Source organism: Lissotriton helveticus, assembly GCF_964261635.1.
Source record: "Lissotriton helveticus chromosome 1_1 unlocalized genomic scaffold, aLisHel1.1 SUPER_1_unloc_23, whole genome shotgun sequence".
NCBI classification, from domain to species: Eukaryota; Metazoa; Chordata; class Amphibia; order Caudata; family Salamandridae; genus Lissotriton; species Lissotriton helveticus.
In genome coordinates this window covers 2073124-2087618 of record NW_027611663.1, presented here as the reverse complement: position 1 = coordinate 2087618, position 14495 = coordinate 2073124, and the positions used below count along the sequence as shown (strand labels likewise).

Sequence of the window (14495 nt, the reverse complement as noted above, 5' to 3'; positions counted from 1 at the left end):
TTCTGGTTGCAGCCAATAAATTCGGTCTTTGACGTCACCAAGAAGAATCCGTGTCTCTGTGTTTAGAAGACAGGTGAACTCGGAGACTTTGGGCGTGTCCCCTGACGCCGCTGGGTCTTAAATAACCCGGTTCTTCACATGGAGCACCTTGTGGGCCCCAGGCAGTGTCTGTAAATGCATCTTTCATTTCAGCCCACCCTGCCCCAATACACTACAGGCTGTCTGGGGAGGTGCTGGCACCTCCCTCGACAGGAAACCTATTGTCCAGACCTCCCTTGCTGGAGTTTCACCCAGCAACAGGAGGTCAGGCTCGTGTCTGTGGCAGCAGCATCCATTTTGTGATGCTGTGGCTCTGGTTTACTTTAACCGGGGTTAGCAGTAACAACATGTCTTCTCCCTGTAGAAGGGTGGAATGCTACCCCCACCACCAGAACTGGCGAGGGGGTAGTATTCCAAAGTGTTTGACACCTTACACAACATGTTTTGATAAAGCCAAACCAAAGTTAGCATTAACCCCGAGGATTATAATGCACTTAAGAGTATATGGTATGGCTATATCATAGAACAGCATGTCTTCTCCCTGTAGAAGGGTGGAATGCTACCCCCACCACCAGAACTGGTGAGGGGGTAGTATTCCAAAGTGTTTGACACCTTACACAACATGTTTTGATAAAGCCAAACCAAAGTTAGCATTAACCCCGAGGATTATAATGCACTTAAGAGTATATGGTATGGCTATATCATAGAACAGCTATGAGGAGAGGGTTCCGAAAGCTGCAGAGGAGCTCAGCTCATGCTAGGGCACCCTCTCACATAAAACCAAGCACCCTGCCTCCAGGATTGTTAAGGCCTGCCATAGGAGTGTCTTATAGGTTACTATGTGTCTATATATAAGGTAGATATAGATATACTATATCTAGGTAAGGGGTGATAACACCACCTTACCCAAGCTGAGTGATCAGCCTGTGGTGTCAGTTTAGATGGCCAGCCAGGGGTGGCTTAATACATGCTTCAGCCCCTGGTAGGCCTTGGATACACTTATGCCCTGGGTACCATGGGTACACTATACAGGGGCTCACAAAGGTGACCCAGTAACCAATCTGGTATGTACCTAAAGTACATGGGATCAATTTAGAGAGAGAACAGCTGGGCAGTGGGTCTGATTAGCAGGCCCACAGTCACACTAAAGTCGAAAAACCAGAGTATCACAGCAAAAAGTGGGGGGACCATAGGAAGCAGACTCTACTCTCCTACACAACCCCCCCAAACGTAGGAACATTAAACTAACCTTGACCAGTTGAGTCTTCATGTTCTAAGTGGAAATATCCTGAGAGTCCATCTGCATTGGCATGGTCAGTACCAGGTCTATGTTCCATTGTAAAGTCCATCCCCTGTAGGGAATTAGACCACCTAAGCAGTTTGGGATTTTCACCCTTCATCTGATTTAGCCACAAGAGGGGCTTATTGTCTGTCTGAATCTTGAAGTGAGTACAAGTATGGCCTCAGCTTCTTCAGGGCCCAAATCACAGCAAAGGCCTCCCTCTCAATAGCTGACCAACGTTTCTCTCTAGGGGTCAGCCTTCTGCTAATAAAAGCTACTGGCTGGTCTTGACCATCTTTATTCAGCTGTGAAAGTAAAGCACCTACACCCAACTCAGAAGCATCTGTTTGAACAATGAATTCCTCGGAGTAGTCTGGACTTTGCAGAATAGGTGCAGTGCACATGGCCTGCTTCAGGTCATCAAATGCCTTTTGACAGCTTACTGTCCACTGAACTTTCTTTGGCATCTTCTTTGAAGTTAAGTCATTGTGAGGTGTCACAATGGACCCATAACTTTTGACAAACTTCCTGTAGTACCCAGTCAGGCCCAAGAAAGCTCTGACCTGTGTCTGGGTGGTGGGAGCAGTCCAGTTCTTGATGGTCTGGATCTTGCTCTCAAATGGTTGAACCTGACCTCCACCTACCAGGTTGCCCAGGTATACAACCTGACTCTGCCCTATCTGGCACTTGGTAGCCTTGATAGTTAGGCCTGCCTTTTGTAGGACCTCCAAAACATTCTTCAGGTGGATCAGGTGATCTTCCCAAGAGGAGCTAAAGACAACAATATCATCAAGATAAGCTGCACAGTAGTCATCCAGGCCTGAGAGGACTTGGTTCACCAATCTTAGGAATGTGGCAGGTGCATTCTTCAGACCAAAGGGCATCACCACAAATTGATAATGCCCACCAGGGGTTGAAAATGCTGTTTTGGCTTTTGCATCATCAGCTAGCCTGATCTGCCAGTTGCCAGCTGTCAAGTCAAATGTGCTCAAAAACGTGGCAGAACCCAATCTGTCAATGAGCTCATCTGCCCTGTGGATGGGGTGGGCATCTGTCCTAGTGACAGCATTGAGACCTCTTTAGTCCACACAAAACCTCATCTCTCTCTTACCATCTTGGGTGTGAGGTTTAGGCACAAGGACTACTGGACTGGCCCAAGGGCTCTCTGAGGGCTCAATAACTCCCAACTCCAACATCTTTTGGACCTATGTCCTGATACAGTCCCTGACATGATCAGGTTGCCTGTAAATCTTACTTTTAACAGGCAGACTGTGAGAAGTTGGCCTGATATATGATGCTCACTAGTTCTAGTGATCACCTTGTATCAGTCCAAACAACCCTTATGGTTATTGGTTGTAAGTCAACCTTATAGACTAGCTATCCTAATGGCAGCATGGACAAAGCAGTCTTAGGCTAAACTCGTTTGGCATGTGAAGCCAGCTGTTTTACCACATATAACCCCTTGAATACCAGATAAAAGGACACCACACAGGTTGTTATGAAAATAAACAATATATTTATTACTAACAAACACCTCTGAACTCTTTATGAGATCAGAGGGCTAAGCACATGACAATCTCTTAGGAAAAATACAGTAAGTCGCACAAATTACAATGGCGCCCTAGGGGCACGACAAACCATACACTAAGTAAATGGTATAAGGAAATCGATGGAGGAAATGATGATGCCCAGAGGCTGTATGATCACTGGGACTACACTACCCTATCCTTAGGTAAGTAGCAGGAGGCCCACGGGACGTGTGTGCAGAGTGTGAACTCACACGCGAGATGCGGAACAAAGTCAATGGGCAGAACAAATTACGAAAAGGTAAGTAACAGACAATTCCGACTAGTTAGGACTAAAACGACTGGATACCTGGACACTAGGAGAGTCAATCTACCCTTGAGCACCGAAACGCTCTTGTTACCTCACCCACGGGCTGCGGGTGCATAGGTGTCAAAGTGTGTTGGGTTTCCGCGTCGAAGTCTATGGAGCCTTGAAGAAAGATGCTGCAGGCGACCAGGAGGAAGATGTCCGGCGCGATCCAGGGGTGGATCGAGGAAGAAGAGGACCTGAAAGCAGAGGGGACAGTGTTCGAAGTCACTAGCCAGTGACCGGTGTGGAACTAGGAAGGAACCAGATGCTGTTGTCGCGATCAGGTGAAGAGTGGACGCTTGTCTCTGCAGCCACGTAGACCAGGAGGTGTTTCCGATGACCAGGATGGAGGCACGAGCTGTCCCACACAGGCTCTCGCTGTCGGCGGTGTCGGTTCCGGATTTGGAGTCAACAGGCCTTGGCAAAGGCAACCCACGCGGTGAGTGGAAACGGCATCTGGTGCGGACCAGGAGGGTCCGGGTGCTACTCTTTTGGAACGGAGCAAGGGCCAGTCTGGAGCAACCAGACCAGCAGTGTGGATTTCGTGGATCGTCATCTAGGAGGCCACTAGCCAGCCGGCAAGTGACCAGACAACGCGTCAAGCAGCAACCAAGCAAAAGGGCCCCACGCAGATCTCGTGGATGCTGGAGGGCTGGTCTTCAGTGCAGGAGCTGCTCGGGGCTGGGGCTTCTCAGTCCCCAAAGCACTTACTCGAGGATGCTTCTGAAGTTGTGCTGGAAGCGAAGTGCAGTTTCTTCAAGATGGCCGTTCCCATGTGTCTCGTCGCACCCACGGATCTCAGCTGTGCTGCAGATGTAGGTTGAGGTCGGAGAGGTCTGGAAGTCTGGATCTCGTCGGGCTCTGAAGTCTGGTTCCGGCAGAAAGGACGACAAAGTGAACCGCTAGGACGCTTGATGGTGCCTGCAGTTGCAGGGTGGACACTCCTTGCCCACAAGGGAGATTCTTCAGTCTTCTGGGGAGCAGAACGTCGAAGTCCAGAGTTTCTTCTTTGTAGAGTTGTTCAGGATAATCTAATTTGGAATGGGACCAGCTCCTACCTTTATCCTGCTAAAGGGAGCTGTACTGGTGACTAGGTCCCTCCCATGGGTGGGACCAGGAAGGGGGGTGGTTACACCCCCTATCCTTTGTCCGGTTTTGCGCCAGGGCTGGGGCTGGAGTGCCCCAGCAACTGGTTTGAACGGGGTATGCACAGGGACACCTTGTGTGCCCCAGGCATGTCTCATTCCTTTCAGCCCTCCCTACCTCAATACACAAAATCCTGTCTGGGGTGGTGCTAACACCTCCCAAGGCAGGAAACCCTTTGTCCAGGCCTCCCTCGCTGGAAGGACTCCCAGCAGCAGGAGGTCAGACTTGTGTCTGTGGTGGCAACATCCATTTTGTGATGCTGAGGCTTCGTTTAACCTTAACCGGGTTCACAGTTACATACATGTCGTGTCCCTCTAAAAGGGTGGAATGCTACCTCCGTCGCCAGAACTGGCGATGGGGTAGTATTCCTATTCGTATGACACCTTACTCGACATGTTTTGATAATGCTATACCAAAGTTAGCAATAACTGCGAGGATTATAATGCACTTAAGAGTATATGGTATAGCGTTATCATGGAACAGCTATAAGGACTTGGTTCCGCAAGCTGCAGACAGGCTCAGCTCATGCTAGAGCACCATCTCACATAATTCCAAGCACTCTGCCTTCAGGATTGATAAGGCCTGCCATAGGAGTGACTGATAGGAATATATGTGTCCATTTTGGGGTTAGATATAGGTATATTATATCTACAGCAAAGGGTGATTACACCACCTTGCCCCAGCTGTCTTACCAGCCAGTTGTGTCTGTTTAGATGGCCAGCCAGGGGTGGCATAATACATGGTAGGCCTTAGGTTCACCTATGCCCTGGGTACCTAAGGTACACTGTACAGAGGCTGATAAGATGTCCCAATACCAATTGGTAAATGCACCTAAAGTACATGGATGTCAATTTAGAGAGAGAACAGCTAGGCTGTGGGTCTGATTAGCAGGCCCACAGCCAGGGAAAGTCGTAAACCAGTGAAGCAAAAAGCAAATATCTGGGGTGACCATAGGATTGCAGACCCTACTCTCCTACACAGACTGTCACCAGTGTCCACCTCATGGGTGCTCTAGGTAGTCTGACTTGGAGTCAATGAAAACATATGTCTGTAGGCCTGCAGAACTTGTCTGCAGTCCCTCTGCTGTTGGTCAGTGAGGCTGCCTGCCAAGGCTACACAAGCAACTGATCCATCGTCAGGGTTCTGAGAGAGCAGGTCTGTGGAGAGGGTCACTCTCCTCCTCCTGTCCATCAGTAGCCATGAGCAAACCCATGTCAGCCCTGTCAACATATGGTGTCAGTCTGTTGACATGTAGCACCCTGTGGGGGCTCCTGGGAGTTCCAAGATCAACCAAATAGGTTTCCTCTCCCTTCTGTTCAACAATAGTGTGGGGTCCAGACCATTTGTCTTGAAGAGATTCTGGGGCCACTGGCTCCAACACCCACACTTTCTGTCCTGGCTGGTAAACAGTCAGCACAGCCTTTTGGTCATGTCAGGCTTTCTGTAATTCCTGGCTAGCCTCAAGGGTTTTGGATGCCTTTTACATGTACTCAGCCATCCTGGAGCGAAGACCAAGTACATAGGCCACAATGTCTTGCTTTGGAGCTTTGAGAGGTAACTCCCATCCTTCCTTCACCAGACACAGGGGTCCTCTTACAGGATGCCCAAACAGAAGTTCAAAAGGGCTGTAGCCAACCCCCTTCTGTGGGACCTCTCTGTAAGCAAACAAAAGGCAGGGCAGTAGGATGTCCCATCTTCGCCTAAGCTTTTCAGGTAGACCCTTAATCGTGCCCTTTAAGGCCTTGTTGAATCTCTCCACCAGACCATAGCATTGTGGGTGATAGGGTGTGGTGATCTTGTCATTCACTCCACACTCCTTCCACATAGCAGTCAAATATCCAGACATAAAGTTTGCACCTATGTCTGAGACAACCTCCTTAGGAAACCCCACTCTGGAGAAAACTCCCAGGAGGGCTCTTGCCACAACAGGTGCTGTTGTGGTCCTTAGGGGAATAGCTTCTGGATACCTGGTGGCAAGATCCACTACCACCAGAATAAATCTGTGCCCAGAGGCTGTTTGGGGGTCCATTGGTCCAACAATGTCTATCCCAACTCTTTCAAAGGGAACCCCCACCACAGGTAGCGGGGGTGGTATTAGGGGGCCTTTGTGGTGCCACCTGATTTGCCACTGGCTTGGCAGGTGAGACAGGAGCGACAAAACTCCTTGGTATCTTCTGACATGTGGGGCCAGTGAAAGTGAGGGACAAGCCTGTCCCAAGTCTTGCTCTGGCCAAGATGTCCTGCAAGGGGAATATCATGGGCTAAGGTGAGAAGGAACCCCCTGAATGCCAAAGGTGTGACCAACCTCCTGGAAGCACCAGGCTTGGGGTCTTTAGCCTCTGAATACAGGAGCCCTTCATCCCAATGCACTCTATGGGTACCATTAGCATTCCCAGCAGCCTCAGCAGCAGCTTGCTGTTTGAGGGGTTCAAGAGAAGGGCAGTCCAACTCCCCCTGCCTCAGATCTGCCCTTGAAGGTCCCCCCTGTCCCAAGAAACTCAACCTGTTCAGGCTCAAGCTCTTCTAGGACAGTTCCTTCTTGGGTCTCACAATCGGCTTCCTGGAAAGGCTGATCCTCATTCTGAGGCAAGAGGGAAGTCACTGCCTTAACCCTACTGCTTCTCCTCCTGGTAGGCAACTGGTCCATAATTTCAGGATCCAGGGCCTGTTCAGTATTGCAATTTTTGACCTGTGGCCTGGTCACAGCAAGGACATGTGCTGAGATACCTAGCATTTCTTCATGAGTCCTATACTCCACTTCAGACCAGACTGACGATTCTAAGTCATTGCCAAGCAAACATTCTACAGGGAGGTCTGAGCTAACAACAACCCTTTTGAGGCCAGTTACCCCTCCCCAGGAGAAATTCACCATTGCCATACTATGGGTGGTTGTGACATTGCTTGCATTGGTCACTAGGAAATTCTCACTTAGTATGATTTGTCCAGGGTTCACAAAGCTTGGTCTCACCATTGTGACACTAGCCCCTGTGTCCCTGTAGGCCTGAGCCACTCTATCATTGATTAAAGGAGTCTGTCTGTACTTGCCCAAGTTACTGGGGCTCACAGTAGAGGACATAGCCATGTCCACATCACAGACAAGAACAGCTTGAGTTGGTATTCTGACTAGGCCAGAATCTACCTCAGTTCCCAGGGTTAACTCTACTATACCCTTCTGCTGAGAACCACCACTTGGAGCTGAAATAGGGGGAACAGTTGCCTTAGGGGCAATGGTGGCTGGATCTGCCTCCTTCTTGGTGCAATCACTGGTCCAGTGAGTATTACTTTTACAAAAATTACACCATGGTTTCTTAGGACCTTCTTTCTTTTTAGGTTTTTGGGGACCCCCACCAATAGAAGGTTTTTGGGGACCTTGAGAAGACTTCTGGTCTTTTGCTTTCTGATCCCCACCCTTTTGGTCTTGCTTCTTCTGATCACCACCTTGGTTCTGTACCTTATGCTTCACCCTGGTTCTGACCCATTTGTCTGCCTTCTTACCCAATTCTTGGGGAGAGGTCAAATCAGAGTCAACCAGGTGTTGATGCAATAACTGGTTCTGACAATTATTAAGAATCTGTTCTCTCATAATCAAATTATACAATCCCGTGTAGTCATTGACCTTACTGCCCAGTAACCAGCCTTCCAGAGCCTTAGTAGCACAATCTACAAAGTCAGTCCAGTCCTGAGTCTGTGTCTTCTGAGTATCTCTGAACAGCAACCTGTATTGTTCAGTGGTTAAGCCAAACCCATCTGTCAGAGCACTCTTCCGGACAGTGTAGTTGTCAGCATCCTGTTGATTAACTGTTAGGAGCTTATCTCTACCTTTGTCTGAAAAGGAGAGCCATAATATTGCTTCCCACAGACTTTGGGGTACCTGCTGTACTTTGCAGGCCCTCTCCAAACCAGTCATCCACTTGTGGATGTCATCCCCTACCTGATAGGGGGGCACAATTTTACTCAGGTTTCTATGGTCATGAGACCTTCCCTTATCTCTAGGAATTATGCTGCCACCAGTGGACTCCTAAGCTTGGATTCCCTCATCCTAGCCTTATGCTCTCATCTCTCAGGGGAAGTCATTCTCCCTAGAGCTGAGGCATGGAACCCTATTGAGTCAACAGAGTGGTTGGATCCAATGGAATGTGATCTTCTACTTCTGTGCCCATTGTTAGGCCTACTTGGGGGTCTGGTTTGGATTCTTCCATTCCCAGTCCCATGTAGGTCTAGGTTAACCTGGTTCAGTTCTCTGACTTCTTCCTGGCTAGCATCCACTTCATCCTCAGAGTCTCTCTGGTTGTCACCAGTGGGATCATCTGAGGAGGGCTGGCCCCCCTCTGGACTACCTGTAGGATCTGGGTTGGATGCTCTTTCCACATCATATTCCACTAACAAATCTGCCAGGTGGTTAAAGGTAGGACTCTGTCCTTGTCTCAGTTTCCTGAGTGCACACAGACTTCTCACTTCATGAAAAGTGAACGTGTCATATTTAGAAGGTGCCCTGGGAGGGTCAGCTTCAGGCACAGACCCACTAGGTCCTGCTTCTAAGGACATTTTCTAGTGAGGTGTGGTGTATGCACCTACCTACACTAAGTGTTATCTACTAGAACCTCTCTAGAGTTGTAGTCAGGGCATGCTAAGCCCTTTGCTCTACAATAACTAAGTTCAGTAGAACTTAAGTATTATAAGACTTGATTTATATGTACCTACTGGGACCTTATCGTGATCTTTCAAATGATATTGCAAGATTATATGGTAAAACAAATTCAAACTCTTTTCCCATCCTCTGCACACCAATGTGAGAAGTTAGCCTGGCATATGATGTCCACTATTCTAGTGGGCACTTTGTACTAGTCTAAATGACCCTTATTGATGGTGGTTGTAAAGTCAACCTTATAGACCAGCTATCCTAGTGGTAGCATGGACCAGTAGTCTTAGGCTAAACTCCAAAGAGCATGTGAAGCTGTTTGTTTTACCAATTATAATCCATTGAATACCAAATGAAAGGACACCACTCAAGGTATATATCAAATATATATGTATTTATTTCTAACACAACACCTCTGCACTCTGTACGAGGTCAGAGGCCAAAGTACATTACAAGTTACTCAATTAGCATACAATAAGTTGCACAAATACAGTTTTGCCCTAAGGGCCTCACTAACCATATACTAAAATAGTGGTATAAGAGCCACTACAGGAAGAGTGAATAGACCTAGGGCCAAGGGAATCGCTGGGGCTACACTAAACGACCAAGGGTTAGGAAGTAGGAGACCCACGGGAGACGCATGCAGTGTCTAAACACAGTCGCGAGTTGCCATTGACTTATAATGGGAACGTAAAAGTTAAAAAGTAGTTGATTTAGGGCACTTCCGGATGGACTACGGCAAAACCACTTTAGACTAGGACACTTGGATAGTCACTACCCATGGGAGCACCGGAGTACCTGCGTTACCTCACCCAGGGAAGCCGGGTGCATAGGTTTCTTTTGGTATCGGGTTTCGTCGTTGTTTTCAATGGAGATCTGCAAAGAAGTGCTGCAGGCGACCAGAGGAAAAGTGTCCGGGTGGATCCAAGGCTGGATCGAAGATCTGAAGAACCTGAAAGCAGAGGAGACAGAGTCTGGGTGTTGGACCTGGCCTCGTGGCGTGGTTACCCCTGTCCCTCAGCACCCCGGTAGCCTAGCCCCGCCCCCGGCCGCCATTACCCTTCCCGAGGTCCCTGACTCCCTAGACCTTGCCTGACCCCGGCCCCAGCGAAACTTAGGCTTCAGATGCGCCATGCCCGGCTGGGGGGTAGAGGGCTTCCTGAGTGAGATGAGACAAGGGGTTTCGAGTGCACCTCTGGCCTCCCCTGGGAGACTGGTTTCTCTCACACCTCTGGCCTTCCCCTGTGGGCCGGTTTCGATCACACCTTTGGCCTCCCCGAGAGCTGGCTCCAGACCCTGCTGGGCATCTGGGAATTCCCGGACACATCTTCTAATGGATGAAAGAGCCAGCCGACGGAACACTCCAACGACCAGCCCGAGGCATGAGATCCCCGCCTGCGAGGGTCCGGACATCAAAGGGCCACAGCGCTATATCAAGGCCCGTCCAAGAACTAGCGGGCAGTTGTATCCTGGACAAGAGAGCCCTGCTGATCTGATCGCGGCTCAACCCTTGGAGAGAAGACTGAAACTTGGGACTTATCGAGCCCTTCTGACGCTGTCGCGGCTCACCCTCGTGAAGAAGGAACTGGAACCTCGGAGCCCTGCTGACCTCGTTGCGGCTCATCCTTGAACTCTAAGGACATTCGTTGAACAACCGGAGCCCTGCTGACGTGGTCGCGGCTCCTCAAGAACTGACAGACACTCTGTTCACTCCGGATCGAGCCCTGCTGAACTTGTCGCGGCTCGAGGAGTATTCTGGTCTGGCTGGACCATCGACGCTACCAACACGACCTGGCTCGAGAAGAAGTGAGTAGAGCAGCAAGTACGATCGCCATCTTCCGTATCCCCCGGCTCGAGGATTGAGAGCTGTGCGCAGGGTACGCTTCGTGCTGGCCTAAAGATCGAGACTGTCCCGCTTCCCTCTTCCTCATCACTAAGACTTTACGATCCCTCGATCGCTTGTAAATACGTGTGCATTTTGCCTAAATCTCTACTGTTGATAAAGAACTTGCTTACTGAAATCCACGGTGTGGTGTCCGTTCATAAGTGTGGTGTGAGCTCAGTGTGTACGATCCTAGACTCGAAGTCCTCTCCGTCGAGGACCCCACGTTAAGGCTCGGCATTATTTGGGGGAGAGGTGGGTCACGGAGTGGTCGGGAGAGCCTAACCTGGCCCTCTGGGATCGCCCCTTCTAACATTGGTGGCAGCGACGGGATAAGAGCCTACGTCTAGCGATCGTACAGTAAAACGACTGACACACGACATGAACGAAGAACACAAGAACAACAGATGGAAAAAATAATCATGAGTTCCACCGGAACAAGCGAGAAGCCAACATTCCAAAAGGACCGTGTGGAAGAGTATACCCACAAAGAACTAAAACAATTCTGCAAGGAACTTCACATCACTACCACTGCTTTAAGCACCAAAGAAGATTTTCAAAAAGCCCTGACGGCCTGGGTAGAGGCCGGGGCCCCCCTCCCCCCACCGGAGGAAGACGGCGGAGAGGAGGGGCCACAGACCGAAACCAGCGGCCAGGAAGGTGAGAGAACATACTCCCTGACACGGAGTCTCCGCGCGGAAAGGGGTCTGTCCCCAGAGGAGATGACAGACCGAGAACGTACCCGAATCCACGAGCTGGAGCTAGCGCGCCTTAAAATAGGAGAGCTCAAGTTGGCTGAGAAAAAACTGGCCCTAGAACAATTACGGTTACAAGGGGAACTAGAAGAAAAGAAGCTCCAGAGGGAGCATGAGGGAAAGAAACTCCAGCTCGAACATGAGCGCAGCCTAAAAGAACTTGAACTAAAAGCCAGAAGCGAAGACACCCGTCCCTCGGGGAACCGAGAAACCCCTTCCCCGGTGGAGGCCAAAGTACACATCCCCAAGGATGTAGTAAAAGAGTTCTACAAGGGGGACGACATCCAGCAGTGGTTTAAAGCGTACGAGGTCGCCATAACCTCCCACCGAGTGCCCGAGAAGGATTGGGGGGCCGGATTGTGGGGCCGCTTCCTCAGTGAGGGAAGAGACACCATGCTGGACCTGCCCTCCACAGTCATGAACTCCTACACCCATATGAAGGACGCGCTGCTATCCCGATATGGGCTCACCCCGGAGATGTATCGGCAGCGGTTCCGAGACTGCAAAAAGATCCCCGGCACCACATGGGTAGAATATGTGAATTTCCACAGCCGGGCCCTGGAAGGGTGGATCAAGGGCAGCAAGGTGACCACCTTTGAAGGACTATTTGACCTCATCACGTATGAACACCTCTCCACAAACTGCTTTGTGGAACTGAGACAGCACCTTCTGGACAGCAAATTGACAGACCCCCGGAAGCTTGCTGTCAAGGCAGATCGCTGGGTGAGCACCCGAGTCCCAAGGGGGCCAGTGGGAGACTATGGCCAAAACGAACAAGGGTCCTCCCGCCAGAGAGGAGGGGGAGGTCAAGGTAGACAGTGGGGGTCCCAGTCCAGGCCCCAGCGTAGCCCCCCCGGAACCAGTCCGGAAGCTCTCCTACTGTAACTAGAGCAGGGCTTCCCTTAGGTAGACAGGGACCCCGGGCCAGCATAGCCTGCTACAGATGTCAGCAACCAGGGCATTATGCCAGTGACCCCCAATGCCCCCTGCTCAAGAAACCCGCTGCTGCGAGTCCCCCCGAGCGCCAGATAGCCACAGTGGCCCTAGAAGAGGAAGAGATAGAGGACCCAGAGGGGTGGGAACCAGCAGCCATGTCATTAGTCTCCCTTGGGGATAGAGAAATGGTCCCAGGAGTCCCCCTGCCCGACAACACTGAGAAGTACAGGCGACAGGTAACCGTCAACGGGCACCGCATAGGGGCCCTCCGAGACACAGGAGCCAGCATCACCGCAGTGCGCTGTCACCTGGTAACAGAAGACCAAGTTATACCCGACGCCTCCTGCAGGGTAATCTCAGCCGACAATTCCGTCCGCACCTGCCGAATAGCTCAGGTCCCGTTTGAATGGGGAGGAGTCTCCGGGGACTTGCGAGTAGCAGTCCGCACCGACATGCCCGTGGACTGTCTACTGGGCAACGATCTGGAGAGCTCCCCGTGGAAGCAGGTAGAGAGAAGGACTCACCTAGAGATGGTGGGCCTGCCCGAATGGGCCTGCGTGAGCACACGATCCATGACCGCCCGAGTCTCCACCCCTGGGGGGGTGGAACCCGAGACCCCTCGCCCGGTCTCTGACGACCCGAGGTCCCAGAGCTACCCCCCGGTGAAGAAATTAACCCCGACGCAGGTCTCCTCGGCCCTCCGGTCGAACAGGCCCCGACCTTGGATGACCTGCCTGAGTTAGCCCAGTGGCGCCAGGAAGGAGGACCTTCCCGAGAGGAGTTCTGCCTGGAACAGACCTCCTGTCCTTCTCTAGTTGGGCCGCGGCAGCAGGCCACCCCCCAGGCTGCCGGGGACCAGTCCGGCTCCCACTTTGTCTATTGGGAAAATGGCCTCTTGTATAGTGAACAGAAGTCCGCCGAACTAGGGTCAGCCCGGGTGCTGGTGGTACCCCTACATTTCCGCGGCTTCCTCCTGAACCTGGCCCATGATGTGCCCCTGGCGGGACACCTGGGACAAGACAAAACCTATCACCGTCTGGTCACTCATTTTCATTGGCCCCGCATGCGTGCCGATGTGGAGACCCACTGCAAGTTCTGCCCCACGTGCCAGGCCAGCGGGAAGAGCGGGAGAAAGCGCAAGGCTCCCCTCCAACCCTTCCCCGTTGTCAGTACCCCCTTTGAGCGGGTGGGAATAGACATCGTGGGGCCCCTGGACCCCCGGACCTCCTTAGGCCACCGGTTCATCCTCGTCCTGGTAGACCATGCCACACCGTACCCCGAAGCCATTCCCCTCTGAACGGTGACGGCCCCCGTGGTGGGGCGGGCCCTCATGGGGATCATTGTTTGCCATTTTCCCTTTTTTAACTTTACTGCCCTCTCACCCGCAGAATAATTGGTTGAAGCACCGCTGTTTGGCGGGTCCTTTTCCCGGTACTCCCGGTATTGTTGCACTTTGGTGGCCATATTGGGGGGGGTCGAGGTACGCCCGGCGGCGCCATCTAGACGCTCTGATGGTCTAGTCGTCACAAGGACGCTAGTTGTCTACTTAAGGAGGTCACGCGGTCGCGCAGCGGACTCGCGCAGCGGGGTCGCTGGATTTCTGCCGGAGTTATGCCAGAGTTCTGCCCGTCTGCGCCCGTCCGCGCTGAGGACGTGCTGCAGGACGGGCTGCGCAGGGAGGACGATGTCTCTTCGGTAGCTTGTCAGGTATTTTGCTTTTATTCTGTCGCAGATATGATTGCTTTGAAACCATCTCCCTTACCCTGTCACCATAGATCCACTCCTGAGGCACTGCTAAGTACTTTCATTTGCCGTATTTGTCATAGTGATCCCCTCCCCACTTTGGCTTCCGGAAGTATACAAGCTCCCTCTATTGATGGGGTACTCCTACATTCGGAAAGGGTTTTTTTGATTAATGCCCGATCGCTAATTAAAAATAAT

At 51.4% G+C, this 14495-nt stretch overlaps 1 protein-coding gene across 1 annotated transcript in view; it reads left to right on the top strand.

Annotated features, from left to right (window-relative positions):
- LOC144805763 (NACHT, LRR and PYD domains-containing protein 3-like) overlaps positions 1-14495 on the top strand; it is a 526287-nt gene that overhangs the window by 137486 nt on the left and 374306 nt on the right. The window contains exon 4 of the mRNA XM_078672252.1: positions 11255-12097. Coding sequence (XP_078528378.1) covers positions 11255-12097 — 843 coding nt within the window. The remainder of the gene's footprint in view (positions 1-11254; positions 12098-14495) is intronic.